Source organism: Thunnus thynnus, chromosome 8 (genome assembly GCF_963924715.1).
Source record: "Thunnus thynnus chromosome 8, fThuThy2.1, whole genome shotgun sequence".
Lineage (NCBI taxonomy): Eukaryota > Metazoa > Chordata > Actinopteri > Scombriformes > Scombridae > Thunnus > Thunnus thynnus.
Window position 1 is genome coordinate 24,089,247 of NC_089524.1, and position 17,757 is coordinate 24,107,003.

The window sequence follows — 17,757 nt, forward strand, 5'->3', positions numbered from 1 at the left end:
AGCCACCACCAAGTAAAAAACGGATGGACATTCCTTTTCACTGACTTTTTACACCCACTCACTCACACATGTGCACACACACACACACTGGGCATTAGTGATTTAGTATCCAGAAGAAGCTCCTGTGCTTAGTATAAATACACATTACCTCATCCATAAACAGCACAGCAGCCTTGCTTAGTCATTCCCATTGAAGCAGCCCTGAGTTCAATAATAAGAGGCCTTCCTTCCTCTACAGCTGATTATAGCCCGATCACACCTGTTTATGGCTTTAATTAGGAAATCAAATCCAGTTGGAAACCAATAAACAGAGGTAACGGTGTGCGCTCGTCTAAGGGGCTCAACCCTAATAGCCTGTGATGTGCATATAACACAGCTAGGTGGCCTCGTGATTAGCGACCGTAACGTAACAGAACAAGCATTCTGAAAGCTCTAGTATGCATGATGTCGGCTAAAAAGTATGAGAAAAATGTCTGTGTTTCTTTACGTGAAGGAAAATATGAACCCCAGAAATTGAAACATCTTTCAAATAAACTTTTTTTTATTGGACAACGAGAACTGTCTGGTCCTTTTGTAACAGCCAATGAAGTCACTGAAACAAAAGTGATGCAGAAGTCCAGTCGACCAAACAAATCAAAACCACATAAACAGAAATTTTGAAATTGCTAACCTACAGTGACTCATCTCAGCAGCACACTTCAGTAGAAAGTTAAACATGAGAGCATCAGAACATGAACATTAAAGAAAGAAAAGGTTTCCAGTGGTCATAGAAAATTTATCTTTCTTTGCTGAAAGTGAAAAAAAAAGAAATTCTGTCTTTTGCAAAAAAGAAAAAAAAACCAGGAAAGTGAAATGCTACAGCTTTTACAAGTAGATTGACACAAAAACTCCTGATGCCGTTTTCTAAAAAGACACGACTCAAACCACAGTTTCTAAATATTATCCTCCTACTGTAGCTTAACAGCAAATTTGGCTAAGATGTAGCCTGATCTACGCAACTGAGAGGTTAACATTAAATCACATTAACAATCTATAAAATACAAAACAATAATAGATTAACTGTACGCTTTCAAAATGAAGAGAGGCCCCACTGGCTCTTATGTTTCCCATGTGTTACAATTCTATGAGACAGTCTGTGCCAGGGTACTCTGGGAGGTTAAGCTCATATTTTTTCTGGATGTCATAGGGCAGGAAGCGTCCAGCTAAGAAATGCTTCCCCGAGAAACTCATGGCGCACTTCTTCGGTGCTGTAAGTGAGATGAGAACTTCTGGGTTTATCCCGTCTTGACTCGCTTCTTCTACGTCCCAACCTGAGGAACAAGAGAAGGGAAGAAAAGAAAAAGAGACATTTAAGTTCAAGTGTTGTGAATTTTTTTTTTTTTTTTGTCCTTTTTGCTCACAACTCAGCAAGCTGTATATTTGGGGTATGATGAGCTCACATTCTGCTGACGGTAGCATAAGATTTATCCTCCACGTGTGCCTCTAGACTTGAAAAACTCCTGCCTGGGAGCCAGAGCTTCTTGGGAGCTGCCTGGAGGCCCATTTATCATGTTGTGTTTCTGAGCTTCAAGCATGATACCTACAGTTTGTATGAGCACATACCTGAGGGCACATCCACACTGGCAATGGGGGTCTTGACTTGCTTCAGGGTGGCCAGAATACCAGAGTAGGGCTCCTTAATGTTGGCAGGGTCTGCCTCTGGGCCCAGCATTGCATCAATCACCAGATTGTAGGCATCGTTTATGAGCTGCACCTGAACAGAACAGACCTCGTTATGAATAAATGAAGAGTTCGCCTCCTGCACAAGATTCATCTAAATCAGTGGTTGCCAACCTAAGGGTGGAGAGCCCTCCAACAGATCGCAAGAAAGATCTGATGGGTCACAAGATGATTAAACTCATACACATAACAACTCATATATACGTTGGAAGATTAATTACTCACTATAATTGTTCCTTCATTTCATGTCGGATGTAAAGAGATCCATTCAAATAGTGACTACACCAGATGAGGGGTAAAATCCACAGTCCATTACAGCGACAAGTAGCTCTTTCAATGTACATATTTGTATATTATTTTTAACTTCTCACAGCTCATAAACATATGTAACCTGTGATACTGGGTCACAAGCAGACATTTTTTTAATTTTAAAGGGTCACAAACCAAAAAGTGTTGGGAACCACTGATCTAAATACGAATCCATCATTTAATCAAAGCAATCTACACTGTAAGAAATTGTTTTCCAGTGTAGACTTGAAATTCATTGATAGTTTTTAATATGCCATTCACACTTCACAACACACAAAGACATCACTTCATTTTCATTTTATCTGTGAAGCAAGACAAATATAACAGGGGATTTAACAGATATGACGAAACATGCATCTAGTGAAGACCAGCTTTACATTACAAGATTGTGTGTGTGTGTGTGTGTGCGTGTTTGTGTATAAGGGTGATTGATTCACTTTTACATAAGGAAAAAGTGTAAATCTGTTAACATGCTGCTGACCTCTGTGGGCAGATAGGAGAGAAAAGGGATGTCCATCTTCTCACACTGCACTGTAAAGTCCTGGTGTAGACTGTGAGAGGAGCGTTTAGGGTGGTAGATGGTGGGTTCATATTCCTGTGTAAGATGAGAAGAAAAACAAAAGAGAAGAAGATCAGGGGGGTGGTGGTTAGGGAAGGGGGGGAGAGAGAAGGTTATGTAATATCAAGAAAATAGCCAATAGCCAAAACTGATTTGATTGAGTGTGGATGATGCCTCAATGTACATTTGGCCTGTAGCTCACGACAAGTAAAAATACTATTGACTGGTAATCAAAAGTTGTGGTTTCCTACAGTCTGCCTCCTGAGTGAACACTTCCCTTATAAATTGGATGCTGAGAAGAGTAGAAATCCAGACATACGCAGTCTGAAAGGTCTGTGATGCTCAGCAGGAAGCACCTGTGATCTTTGACCTTTACACAGTCGCAAAGATAAATCATAAAACCTAACATCCGCTGTCAGTAGGGTGAGCGTGTGTTTTCCTGTGTGATCATGTAAAAAAGTTAACATTATAGTTTCTTCCTCAATAAGTATTTACATATGTCACAACTTTAAAGGGCCAGTGAACCCAATTTTTTTGTTTTATTTGTCCAGGCTTTGCAATATCTGCCTCAACCCCAAAACAACAGAGGTGAAAGGAAATGGAAATTTAGTGGTCACAGCATTTAAAGATTACAGTGAAAAATTCAACAGTATGATCTCTAATCAGATCAGTGTGTCATTACTCTGGATAATCCACAGTACAAGCTGTAAACAGTGTTAATTGGGACTATTTCTTCAGCAGAAAGTAGCTCCAATGGAAACTTTTGACAGCGCCGTCTGTGCAAAGTAAGCAGATCAAAGTTTCTGGAAAAGCACATTGCTGTTGAATTGCACAAAAAAAGTAATGTTCACTTGTTTTGTATTGGAGTGGAGACAGAAATGTCTATGTGGCCAATGCATCTCACTCAAGCCAAAGAACCATTTCACAGACATCACATGAAGGAATAAATAAATATAGTTGTTCTTAATAAAGAAAAAAAAAAAAAAAAAAAAAAAACAGGTTGAGCTGAGCTGTCCTACACAGGAAGTGATCTATCAGGTCAGACGGACCGTTGCCTCCTCGGGGATACTAAACCAATCCAACTGCCACGGCCTCCGATCACTTGACGTCATCTGCATCGTGATCTCCGCAGAGCACAGAGCAAGCAGCCGAGCCAAATACAATCCACTGTGTGTGTGTGTGTGTGTGTGTGTGTGTGTGTCCCCTTGGGGTTGCCATTGGCCTCGGCATGCCCTTGACCTCATCAGCGGTTATAGCATGTGAAACTAAGGGAGACCTCACAATGGCTGTCAGTGTCACTGAGCAGAAATGAGCTGTGAGACAGAAACAAGCAAAGGGTACAGACACGGTCTTCTTCCAGTTAATGCTCACACGTAACAGGGTTACACTTCCTCTCCCTGAGGGACAATGTGTTCTGTAGTATTCTGTTTTTATACATAGACCATTAAGAATGAAGGGATGACCTCTGCAGCACAATAAAGTCCTTATCCAGTGAAACAATAACATCCCAGCATGCAAAAACTTTGAAGACATGTCAAAATGTTAATTTTTGCATTTTAAATAGGATTTCTTTCATTTGTGTTATCTTGTTTTGCTGTAAATGTATATAATAAAGAATATTTGAATATGGTTCATCCTGATTATAACTTGACCAACCTTGGTAATGCAAACTCCCTGCAGTGATTGTCTATAGAGCACCATTAATGAGCCAAACATAACACAATGTCCACTTGTTTTAATTTGAACAATACACCAGAACTAATGTGCATAGGACTTGTTTTTTATTCTCATCTAAGATAAGCTTTGATCAAGGAAAATCTTCTGGTAAGCAGCATTGTGCTTTTCTCCATACCTAGCAATGGAAATATTCAATGATGCACGACAGACTCAGACACAAGCAGGACGTCTTGGAGTGACGTGAGAAGTAAGTTGGCCTGTTAGCCTGCAGTTGATCATTCATTTCTATGCTCTGTCTAATCACATTCACAGCTCTGCATCAGGGGTTCAAGGCTGTGTTTGTGTGTGTGTGTGTGTATGTGTGTGTGTGTGTGTGTGTGTGTGTGTGGGTGGGTGGGTGGGGGGGTGTGTTAATGTGTCTGTCTCACGTGTATAATTGCATATCTTCCTGCTGACAGGGATCACATCGCACTATGAAAAACACACACTCTTACACCAGGAGAGCGATTCATAGTCAAGAGTAAGTACTCGAGTTTCTCAAGTTTGAGCAAACTCAGACAAGTGTGGGTCCCAGTCGGCCTACTGTAGTTTGCAGTCACTTTAAATAATAATAATGTATGTATGTAGCACATTTCAAGATGCAGTACAATGTGCTTCACGGTAGGAGAAAACTCCAAAAGAAAAGACAGATGCAAAAGTAAAAGTAGAAGCGATAAAGAAAAGGCAGAAAAAAAGATAAAATCGGAAACACCACAAATAAAAAATCCCTTAACCACAAAAGTTTGTCTGGAGAAGTGGGGGGATCATGGAATCAATGCCCAACTGATTTGGGTTTTTTAAAGTTAAGTTTGAGGCTCCTTTTTCATTTCTGGAATGCCACGGTAAAATATATCTCTCTCTCAGCTGACCCCTGACCTCATTCATGGCCTGAAGAGGGAAAAAGACAGAGGGAGGGAGACAGAGAGGCAGTGAGACTCCACAGAGAGCCATCAGGCTGCTTATACAGAGTCCATCTAACATGGCTTTAATCAGAACTATCAAAGCACTGTAAATCTAGTATGTCAGACACATATGGTAAAGTGTATAGATGCATTCCATTCTAAAACCAAAGATCCCCAAGCACAGATCCAATATTCCCCTCCAATAAAGTCATAGACTGGGGCATAGACTACCGCACCATACATTTAAATGAACTGCACCGTCTAAAAAGATACCTTTCAGTTCAAGTCATGATCTTTAATGGATTTTGAGAAGATGAATCCTCCCCCCAAAAACAGTTTGTCTTGAAATGTCAATCAGTGTGCGGCCTAGGGGGCAGACGTAGTGGTCATGACATCATATCGTGGCTGCTGAATGTAACATGCAGACGGCTTTAACAAGAGTAACAATAGCATGATATCATGACTGTCTGAGTGCCCTTGCAGAGAGGGTAATGGGATAACTGCTCCGAGCCGTTTACAGGAGCTCAAATGAAATTCTGTAAAACACAGAGGGCCTGTATAGGGGATCCCCTTCTGACACAAGTTAACGTTTGCAAGACTTTTTTATTGTGATATTGTCCAAATGACTGTGTGAGCACCAGATTGTGTTTTACAATTGATAATTTGTCTTGTATTTTGGTGTATATTTGATAGATTTACTCTGCCAAATACTTTTCAGTGTTGCGTGATATTGTTGGGTACCGTTTTGCACTTTATAAGTACAGTAGCTGACTTACAAATATGCGCAGGTGTCGGGCACACACCAAGCCAATGGAGCCATTTTGATCTGGACCACAGATCACCAGCACTGTTGGCTGCTTCTTTGCTAGAGAGTTGAGAGGGTAGGCCTGGTGGAAAAAGAGAAAAAGAGGCCGGCGGTTAGAAACAGGAGGTGAGGGAAAGGAAAAGCATAAGACAGAGGGACCATAGAAGAGATGTACAGAAAATAGAAGTGCTTATTGATAGAGAACAATAGTGACACAAAAGCAAGAGGAAGATAGATGAGTCATGAGTATTCCGTATTTATCCCTCAGATATAAAGGCTCCTTATTCAGTGCAAGTCATCTGATCTGTGCCTCTGCCACTCCATAATACTAAGAGTTCCTGACTGCCAGACATGCCAGGCATGCCAGACAAGGGTGGAAATGGCACCAGCTCAGTTGTCTCTTCCCTCTATGAGAAAAGGTGCAATCTCGTTAAAATAACTCTGGCAGCAGTGGAAAAAATACCAGTGTCCGTGGGATGCTTCCGGATATAACACACTTTCCGTTTGGGCCCCGGCTGCAGCGGGCTGCTGGCATCTGCCTCATTTAACTGGCCACAAATTCCCTTGTAAATCACCCTGCACCTTCATAAACGGTATTCGCCTGCGGAACTGTCAGCCTCAGTGGCTAATCTTCCCTCTCCAACACCTAAACAGTACTGCTGTCTGTGTCTGTGTGTGTGTATGTGTGTGTGCGCTCAGTCATGATTATTACTGGAAGCCCTAAAGGTGTCTGGCTTCATTTTCCATCAATCCATCATTATGAATTGTTAGCTGGTGCTTTTTATGGTTTTTGTTCATTTCGCCTTAACTGAGAGTTTCTGAGCTGTTTGATTATGCAAGAATGATTGTAAAGGTCACAGCATAACTTCATAAACTAGAAGAAGCACTTGAACAAAGGGAGACAGTTCACGCTAGCTTTTGGAAATCTTGTCCAATTAGAGCCCAATAAATGTGTGTCAAAATACGTGTCATAAGACCACTTAGCCCAGTTTTATGACAGCAGTTAACAGTAATGGTTCAGATCACAGCTCACAAATTACAAGTATTTTGTCATTATGGAGCACACATAAAAGAATTGCAGGATAATGTCTAGGAGTTAGTATTTATTGGGAACTCATAAATCAATAATCATGTAACTAGTGGGTACTTACTGTAGTTAAAATAATGAAGCAGTACAGTAATGTCGTTAAGGCTGATACAAAGAATATAAGTTTTAAGGCCTTTGAACCTATACATGTAAATTACCCAGTAAATTAGTTACATATTTGTTTTCTGTCCCCAACGACATTACTGGATGAATGAATTAATAAGCTCTTCATGATCAAAAAAATATTCTGTGGCTTCTTTATTTGTTTCCCCATAAGTACATCACTGTACCCTGTAAATTTTTTATAAGTGTCTGTAAATCAAAAAGTTGTTAAACGATAATTTAAAGGATTTTACCCCTTTATTGCAAGAGTTTCGGTTCTCTGTAAATGTTTTATTGTACCATGTAATAATTCAAAGTTATTTATGTAAGTGCACCATAATTACAAAATAATTACACCATTATTTACAGGCTGCAGTATAAAGTATAATTCAAACTAAAAAATTTTGTGCTGCTTCTTAAAGACATTAAATCATCCTCTGTGGATTTCTCACCTCCATGTTTGGCTCCAAATGTTGTTCTTCCACTGTGCATAAAACACATTTACTTTCATCTCCACTAATATATTCACAACATGAGAAAGTTCATATGGCGAAATTGGCCATTCTCCATGTTGAATAATTGGATATAGCAAGGCTCAAAGCACGTTAGCTAGAGCGATGAAGCCAAGAGAGGAGAAAGCAGGCGTTATCTCCATCATAACAGCTCAGCTGAGGAATCATCACCACGACTCAGTGAGATATAGCAGAGACTGTTATGGTTGCTGAGAGCCACTGGGCTGATGGTAATATTAGGAAAGAGGAGCAGGGAGTGATTGAGAGGGAAGAGTAGAGAGTAGAAGACAGTAAAACAAGACAGCGTCTTTCATTTTCATATCTAATGAGATTAAAGCTCTTAGTGAGTTTCACACTGTGCAACCTGATGTTGATGACATTCTCACTGAGTTAATTTACAGCAGCATTTTCTCTCCACATGTGCATATATGTGTGTGTGTGGCATAATGTCAAGCTGTCTGTGCTGACCTGTTCCCTAGAGGGAAATGGTAACTTTAATTACTGCAACCAGCCACTAAAGACTAACCAGCTCTGATAGTGCTGTCCCCTGCTGTGAAGTTACCCATATACAGTATGTGCTACTAAACTAAAATAATATCCAATGATTAAAGGTGCAGAGGGGTAGACTTACAGCTGTACTAATCAATATTTTTCATCTTAAGGGTGTAAAAGAGGTCACGAGTAAGGAACCAACAGAGAATTATCACCCACCTCTACATTTCACCTCAACTCTATGGAGTGTGTTTTAGTCTATTTTGGATCATTGTTTTGGTTTTTGGGCTGACAACTCTGCTCTTATGAACCATTTTCCAGCAAAATTCTTCTGATAAACCCACTGTATTCTACTCACTCAAAGCCAAGTGTTGGTCAGACAAAGTTAGCAGCTGGTGAACGTACAGTAATGGAGCACTTATCCAGGTAAACATGTTTTTCTCAGGAGCTGGTGGAGATCAAAACAAGGCTAAAAGGAGAGTGAATATTGGACTTACATTTGTCAGGTGGGCAGGAACACGACTCCAAATGAACGCTAATTTTGCTCCATGTCTGCTGGTTGTGTAAATAGGCCATTATTGGCTAGCATGTTTGCCATAAAAATGATAAATTATGGTGATAATACTCACTGCAGCTCATGGCCCAAAAAATTAAATACTGCAGCTTTAAATTAAGTGTGTTTTTAGTGTAAATTATCGAACTAAATTCTTTTGGCTCTCTTGGATCTCCTTCATTCCTTTATACTCTCTGTCTGTTTCTTCCTTCTCATCTTGTTTTTATAATATACACAAATACACATCATAAGATTTAATGACCCCTGAATGTTGAGGACTGTCAGAAGGATCAGCAACATCAGTGCTGGAACCATTTCTAGCTTCTGGAGAAACCATTAGTGCCGCATACTGTTGAAGGTAAGCAACTTTAAAGAGTGCAGGCCAGATCAATTCAGGCAGTTCACCGAAATGTTTTGAATCATTTGTCTTATCTCACTTGCAAAATAGGCATGATACACTCTGATGAATAAAGCTACTTATTTATTCTGATGGAACTTCAAAGTGATTACTGAACAAGTGAAAGTAATTAGAAAAAACATTAGATAGAGAGCATTTTAATGGGTTCCTGTATGTGATGATGTTGCTGAAGGTGTTCTTTTCATTGTCTGTTTTTTAATGAAAAAAAAAGCCTGCTGAGGAAATATTTCGATTACTGAATAGTTTAATCAATACATTAAAAACAACTTGTAAGTATGGCCTGGTTCTATGTGCTTCCAAAAAAAGGGCCACAGCATGCTCAAAACAGACTGAAGTTGTATGGATTTTTAGCCAGGAGTGAGGATAGCCTCACTACTTTCTTATACTGAGTGATAAAAGAACATGATACACTTTATTCCAAAACTTGTTTCAATAAAATTCTCAAACAGCTCAAACTGCCTTGGCAACAAATGACATGTGATCACAGTAATGTTTTAGAAAAACTAGCTAGTATGAATCAATTTTAGGCTAATAAACCTGTTCAGATGTTTTCCAATGTTTGAGATATTTATGATATTTTTATGTGTAAGAGATTTCTACAAGTGCAGACAGATGGCTTGTTGCATCTGCTCAGCAGGTCTATCATCTGGTTGCTTGTCTTTATCAGTTCCCCTGTAGAACTTAAAAATACATGAGGACATACTCAAAATAAAATAACTAATAAATGACAAGAACTTTTAGGAAATGAGCTTTAAGCTGGAACTTTAAGGCCCCAGAAGTGTGCAGGATCTAGTGCTTAGCATTGTTAGGACTCCCTCATACACACTCTTTCATATGCACACATACACCTAAGAAATATGGCTGTCTTGATTGTAATAAGGTCTCTAAGGGAATACCTCTTTGAAATAAATGTTAAAGGCACATGTGCTTTCACCTCCAATCAGCCTGACACACACACACCGAGCCTGAGAAAACATTATAAGGATCCTAAAAACACAAATACATTCACATATGCACACAAAACCAGTGCCTGTTAATATTAGCACATGAAGACCAAACTGCAGTGTATGGGCTCCAGTAAACTAAAGATTAATTTACTGCTGTGTGGCAACAAAAAACGTCTCCTGTTTCCACTCAGGTGTTGAAAAGCTTCAGACTGATACAGAAACACACACACACAGTCAGTCTGGACCTGGTGGCTGCGGCTGCTGCTGTTGGAACAGTAAAAGGATTACTTACAGAGAACCTATAATCTATCTGGCAACCAGAGGTGTAGGTGTGTGTGTGTGTGACTGCTTGTTTGTGTGGTATATTTGGAAGCCAACAGCAGTAGGCCAGCAGTAAAATCAGACTGTCTGCAACTCCTTTAACTGTAATTTTCCTTAAATAGCAGTGATGTCATGTAAGCGGTAGCGTGCTTCTGGCGGCTGTGGGCAGCAGCGACCCTGGGCGTCCAGGCCATGTTTGTCTAGTAAGGCTATGCTGTTGCTGCTGGTGGTGGAGGGCCAGGCATGGGGCCAGGCATGGGGCCAGCGGTGGCTGATGATAATAGAGGGGAAGTGGATGTGGTGGGTTTAATCACATACTCTGAGGGGAGAACACAACGTCTCTACTTCTGACTGATGTTGCCACTCCGCCTATCTAAGCTTTAGCTACTTTTTTTCTTTCTTTCTTATGTTCCCATTTTTATTAAAACTGCCTTTGTGTCGGTTTCTCTCTGTTTCTCACCCTCTAGGAATGTTGTGCCTTATTAGGTTAAACCATATATAGTTGTATTACCAAAATGGTCATGATGATTAACACGAATTCCTATAAAACTAAACCAATTAAAAGTGTAAAATAAACTTCTTTCATGCATGCAATAATGACTGATAAGTCCCACTAACACCAGTAAAACCTGCATTTATTGATCTTTTCAGGTACAGAACATGTCAGCAAACAATAGCCCATTTATACATCCAACACACACTGAACAACATTAGCATTAATTTGGTCTCATTTTTCACAAGTCCAATATTCACTGTCCTCTCAGCTCTGTTTCAGGTCGCCACCATCTCCTCAGGGAAATATCTGGCTCTTTAGCTGCTAAATGCTCCGTTATGTTCACGAGGTAGTTGCTTAAATAGTCTGTTTGCCATTTGGTGCTGGGCAAGTAGCATACAGTGGGTTTATTACAGCTCTTTTTGCTGAGAATAGCTTCCTGTTAATGTTGGAAACGAAGTTAGTGAGAGTGCTAAAAATGAGTCAAAACGGTAAAGTTGAGGGCCATAAAACCAAAACAGTGAGCTGAAAGACGCTATAAAACTCCACAGAGTGAGAGGGACTGCTGAGTTGGGTGATAATTCTCTTTTGGTTTGCCGCTACATACCATGCCTACCACATGCATACTACATGCCACACATAGTCATTCAATAAATAGTTAATTAAAAAATATTTATTACTGCAGCTTTAAAGAGAACAGACATCACTGTTATGACGTTCTTATTTCATAGATTGTGACACAAATCAACTAGATTTTCCTTTATCCTGATTCATTAGAAATATGTTTGATATTAAGATGATGTTTTGGGCAGTGTTATTGGAAATTTTCCTCATCAGTTATCTCCATTTTGTTTGCAGTGTCAAAAACAACATTCTTGTCTCTCATGATGTTACGTCTTTCTTCATATCTTTCTGGGAATCTGCCTGTCTGACTTCTCAGGCTTCTACTCCCTTTCGCTCTCTTTTGTCTGTCTCTTCCTCATTTTTTCTGAGCTAAGATATTAAAGGTGTCTCATCCAACTGATGTTATCAACTCTATAGATATGTTTTGTATCTTTTTCCTGCCTCTGTCTTTCTCTCTCTTTGTCTCTGTCTCTGTCCCTCTGTTTCTCTTCATCCCCCTTCATGACAGTATAGCAGGACTTGTGTGTCTTGTAGCTCAGACTCTTATTAATCACAGCCTGTTGAAGAGCTCACTGAGGAAACCAGTGTGGCGTTAAACCAAGCCAGTGGTCTGGTCAAAGGGAACCACATGTGTTCCTAACAGCCCTCCACTGACACACACACACACACTTCAGTTTGACACAGTCCAGATCACAGCAGAATGAAACTGAAACCACACCAGAGAAGAGGAGCTGTGGTTCTGGGCCGGTGCAGCAAGGAGCGTTGCCACAGAATGAGCTCAGGTGTTCTGCCCCGAGGTGAGCCGCTCAAATGTTTGCAAGTAAATGTCACAGAAAGTTAGAACATTTCCTTCAGACATTTTGTATGGACGTTCATGCAAATTAGGAAGGTGTAAGTAGCAACAGCTGTGACTTTTTGTCCTCTTGTACAATCAAACAGTCACACTAGGATCTTGCTGGGTTTTGTGGTGATTACTGAGGCCCAAAGTAGCAGAATGTGCAGCCACTTTTCTACAAAAACAAAATGGGATGAAATTTGTGACCTTTAGAAATGGCTTGCTAGTGATACACAGTTTAGGCTATTAAATGGATTTGCAAAGGAGTGGGTTAGTTGAGGCCACAGTTTGATTCTTTTTTTTACTTTAGTTTGTAACAATGGTTATGGATTGGATGCAGAAAAGGGCTGTAAATGGGAAAGAAATGCATGACTTCCTCTGATTTGATCTTTTTTTTCACAAATATTTTGTGGATTTGAAAAAACTGCAAACCCTCATAAAGGGATTGGACTAATTTGTGTAAATCCTTACAGCTACAAGATTGCAAAATAGTGAAGAAGAACTTTCTAGGACATTTTAAAACAATTATTAAATGTTTGTGGTGTTGAACTTTGCTGTTTAGTTGCAATGCAAACACAGAGTAGAGTGGAGGAGGATAAAACTCACATTCATGGAAAAACATATCAAAATATATGAAAATTTAAGTTATAGTCTACAGTGCGGCTAGTGAGAATACTGCTTAACACACTAAAATGCAGACACAAACACACATAACAGTAAATGGCAACCACTGTCCAATGTTGGGTGCCGCTGGTTTAATGGCCCAAAGAAAAGAGTTTTGAGAGTATAACAGCACATTCAAGCAAAGGTCCATTTCACAATAAAAATATACAGTGGTATTATTTGCCTCAGCCTTTATTCATGGTGATAGTATCGGATGCAAGCCATAACCACATATGTAGATGAATGTGTTGATGGATGGATGTCTGTGCAGTGTTTATGTATGCATATATACAGACAGATGGATGACTGAATTATGAATGTGTGGATTTAATAGGAGAAGAGTTTTTGCCTCGTGCTGTTTTTTGTTTCACACTAAAGACAGACAGAAAAGGTACAAAGTAGCTTTGCTAATAGACATTGTACAGTACAGACCTTAGTAATGGCAAGAGCACAGGCGTGTCCCCAAATCTCTATCAGCTGCTGTTGTCCAAACTTGTAGTCCCTCACGAGCTCTGTCTCGATAGATGCCGCCTCCCCTTTACTGTCAAACACAGAACCAGACACAATGCATGGTTAGTAAGAGGGGGATCATGTTTGTTTATCATCGGTTTAACTGTTGGTGTAGCTTTTCAGGAAGAGAATCAGGGACTGCATCTTTAACACGTTGTCACCGGCCTGCACCAAGAAATACACTGAGCCTTATTAAAAGGCTTCACACATAATTCATAATTTAGCCCTCCAGCAGAAATGCACTGAATTTCAATGATCTGTAGCGGGAATTAAAATGTCGTTTCTGCCTGAATATACTGTACTATACACAAGCGATGCTGAGGCCAACACCCTGGGAGGCATTTACAAAATGACTTTCAGTTTTTCCATGACACAGAAATGAGACATCTGTGCACACAACCTCACATTTATGTGTTTTCTGTGCGGGTTATTACATTTATCATAAAATGTTCACACATATGTTCTAGACTGATTGCTACTTTACTTCCTCTTGCTGCTCTCTGCATGGTGACAGTGAGACTAATGCTGCTGTATTGGAGCCTGCTGGTGCTGATTTTAGCATGGAGGTATATGTATGTGTGTGTGTGTGTGTGTGTGTGTGTGTGTGTGTGTGTGTGTGTGTGTGTCTGTCCACGTGTGACAAATACAGTTAGGACAGCACAGCAGTGGGCAGGTGACATGGCCACAGCCACTGTGCTGTCTCCTGTTATTCAGAGTATGAACAGCAGGAGGAGGTAAGTGAAAATCGTTATAGGCTGCCTTCCTCATTGAGTTCTGATTCTGTAACATCTCTGTTACTCTACAGACACCTAGTGGCCCTCCTCAGTACTGCAGCTCAAGAAGAAAACCTGGATGACAAAACAATAATTTTTAGGTAGAAACACAACTGGATGTCATAATTTGCTTTGTTTTCCAAACCCCTATATAGATATAAGAAAACTCAACAACAGTAGTAGAATGATGATTAAAGAGTTCAAATGAGATTAGATAATTGTGTCTTCTGTGTTAAAAAGCATTTATCAGACTATTGCAGATCAGTAAGATGAGAGAGGGATCAATGCAGAAAAAAAATCAATATTCTGCTTCTAATCAGCACTCTGCAGGATCACTCCACTCTGCTCTTACAGAAGATCAAGAGTCTTGTGTGTGCGTGAGTGCAGGTATCCCGTATGTGTGTGTGTGTGTGTGTGTGTATGTATGTATGTGTGTGTGTTTTCTTTGGGTTACATTATTTGTGCTTCTTCTAGTTACATCATTTGTTGACATAAAAAACCAAGGACTTAAGGATCCTGCAAAAAGCAAATCACACACCACACATTGACATTCACTGTAGATTCAAGCATCACATACAATTAATTCATAATTTATCATTTAGATTTGCATACAGAGTGCTCAAATAAAAGATGAAGATGCACTGCGCAACAGATTTGCTTAAAATGAGGTTGCAGAATTCTGAAGGGATCTACATTTTTAAAAAATATTTAAATACTCAATCGTCATTGCCAGCAGGAGAATTTTTGTCTTTTATGCGGTAATAATGCTTGATTATGCCACTGCCTCACTATTATCATTCAGCTCTCTCCATTTTCCAGGAAGAAAGACAAACACACGCTCGAGGTAGTTTTTATTATAGTTCTGTTTATGCAGAACAATTACAGTGAGGGACTGTATTTAAATCTCTATAGGGTCATCCCGTGTCCTTGCATGTGTGAATTTGTATGTTCATGTCAATCAATCAATCAAGTCTATATGTCACATGTATAAAAATGGATGAGAATAGTAATAATTATATGTGTATGAGTGGAGGGGTGCGCAGTCTTAGACAGTGACCTCATTAAGGATCCTAGTAGCCTGAGGGTAGAAGCTCATCCTGAACCTTTCAGTGCTAGCCTGGTGTATCCGGCACCGTCTTCTCAACCACAGCAAGGAGAGAAGGCCATTATCTGGGTGGCTAGGATCCTTAATTTTTCTCTTAGCCTTATTCTTGCAGCGCCTGGTGTAAATATCCTTAAGGCAGGGTAAAGCAATGCCTATTGTGTGTTCAGCCAAACAAACCACTCTTGACAAGGCCTTGTGGTCTTTCTCGGTGCTGTTTCCATACCAAGCAGTGATGTTCCCCATTAGGATGCTCTCTGTGGTGCAGGAGTATTTCTCAATATTTGAGGGGACACCTAGAATTTCCTCAAGCATCTGAAGTGAAACAGTCTGTGCCTTGCCTTTCTGCAGCGGCCAGGTTAGGCCCTCAGTGATGTGGCCACCAAGGAACTTGAAGCTGTCCACCTTCTCCACTAAGGACCCGTTGATATTAAGGGGGGCGTAGTTCCTTCCCTGCTTCTTCCCACTATCAACTCCTTAGGCTTGCTGACATTCAGGAGTAGGTTGTTGTCCTGACACCAACAGGTCAGGTCCTCTAATTCATCAGGTAGACCTTTTCATTGTTATCTGTGATCAGGCCCACCATTGCTGTGTCGTCAACAAACTTGATGATGGTGTCGAAGGTGGCTACAGTTGTGTGTGTACAGTGAGTACAGCAGGGGGCTCCAAATGCAGCCCTGAGGTGCTCAGATGTTAAGAATGAGGGAGGTGTATCTGCTTACCCTCACCACCTGAGGTCTGCTGGTCAGGGAGTCAAGGATCCACATGCACAGTGAGGTGTTTAATCCCAGGTCCTTGAGCCTGGAGGGAACTACGGTGTTAAACGATGAACTGTAGTCAGTGAACAGTAATCTCACAAAGCTCCCTTTCTTGTCCAGGTGAGATGGTGGTGTTGAGGATGTGTGCTATGGTGTCTTCCGTTGATCGGTTAGAAGTGTGTGTGTGTGTGTGTTTATGAGAGGGAGTCTGTACATGTAACATACATTCATTATGTGTACATACATTCATTCTGTGCCATTTTGTCTCTATTCTCTGGTGATGGTGTGACTAATGCTAAGCCTGCTTGTGTTTATTTTAGCTTCTTTTAAGACACAGCAGTGAGTGTGTATGTGTGAATGTATGTGTGTCAGCAAGTCAGTGTATCCAAGTGGGGCTTCTGGCATTTACCTGTGCCAGTGGAGTGGCAGCAGCTGTCACCCACAGCTCACCTCAGGGATGTTTCCTGAGTCACTGTGACAAGTTGATCTTTGGAAAGTTCACCTCGGTCCTCAGGGTTTGCTCTCTGTTCGCTGCACCCAGCAACACCAGAGTTTCTTACAGCTTCTTTCTATTGTGCCCAATTGATTCTACATGACGACAGGCTATTTTATGTGTTTGCCTTTAAAACAGAGAAAGGAAATCCAATTTGGGTAAAAATTTGTGGTGCTGTAGTCAGTGGGTGAAGAACCCTGAGCCCTGGACAGTAACAATTCTGCTGCTGAACAAGCAATTACTATTGATCCTTAACGTTACTGACAGAATAAAGTGTTGTGGCTGTACAGCCCAACAGCTGCTAGTGTTAGCCAACAGGTTTTACCACAAGGGAGCAGCACACAGCATTCAGGACAGACCAAAGACAGATGGCTGTTGCCACATGTCTTTCCAATCACCAGCTCTTATCGTGCTTATTTAAATTCTTTATTAAGCATTTATTACCTAAATCTACTCAAGTTTGTTCTTTTATTATATGGAAAATTATTTAACTAATTATTTTTGCATTTCAATGTGCTTAATGACTTTTCTGAATGCTTCAAAACCCAATTGCTTCCAATCCAAAGGAAAGCAGGTATATGTAGATGTTACCCTGCCTTGATTTTCAAAATGTGTGGGTGTGTGCATGTGTAGTGTGGCTGCAGAAAATTGGGCCTTATGAGTATTAGCTTCTGTTGCACATGTAGTCACAGCCATGCAGCAGCCAGTATCCTCTCCTCAGAGGGAGAGTTGATTTCCCCCATGCTATGTGTTATGTGCTCCTGCAGTGTGTCACCTTCATTGTAGCGCTGCTCAACTGTGATCACAACCTGCTTAATGAGTCTGTTTACCTTACCTTACCTTGAGATAAGGTAAAATGAAACTTTAATGGTCTTCATTGGGACACTGCAGCATGAGCACATACAGCAAAGATAAAAAATAATTTAAATAATAATGGAGAAGGCGCGGCTCCTAAAAACATTTAAATGTAAATTTCAACACATGAATTAATTATAATGTGTGGATGAAAGAGTGACAATCATTAAGCATACAAAGAAGAAGCTATACTAGTCTTTCATCATCAG

General features: G+C 40.4%; 1 protein-coding gene across 2 annotated transcripts in view; it reads right to left on the reverse strand.

The window, feature by feature from the left end:
• Positions 1 to 523: 523 nt before the first annotated feature.
• Positions 524 to 17,757, reverse strand: part of yjefn3 (YjeF N-terminal domain containing 3) — a 43,361-nt gene continuing 26,127 nt past the window's right edge. Inside the window, exons 2-6 of one of the 2 annotated variants that reach the window (XM_067597329.1) lie at positions 13,490 to 13,598; positions 5,982 to 6,092; positions 2,510 to 2,623; positions 1,603 to 1,753; positions 524 to 1,310 (exon numbers count right to left, since the gene is read on the reverse strand). In XM_067597329.1, coding sequence (XP_067453430.1) covers positions 1,114 to 1,310; positions 1,603 to 1,753; positions 2,510 to 2,623; positions 5,982 to 6,092; positions 13,490 to 13,598 — 682 coding nt within the window. In that variant the 3' untranslated portion in view covers positions 524 to 1,113. The remainder of the gene's footprint in view (positions 1,311 to 1,602; positions 1,754 to 2,509; positions 2,624 to 5,981; positions 6,093 to 13,489; positions 13,599 to 17,757) is intronic. The other variant, XM_067597330.1, reaches the window with a different exon arrangement.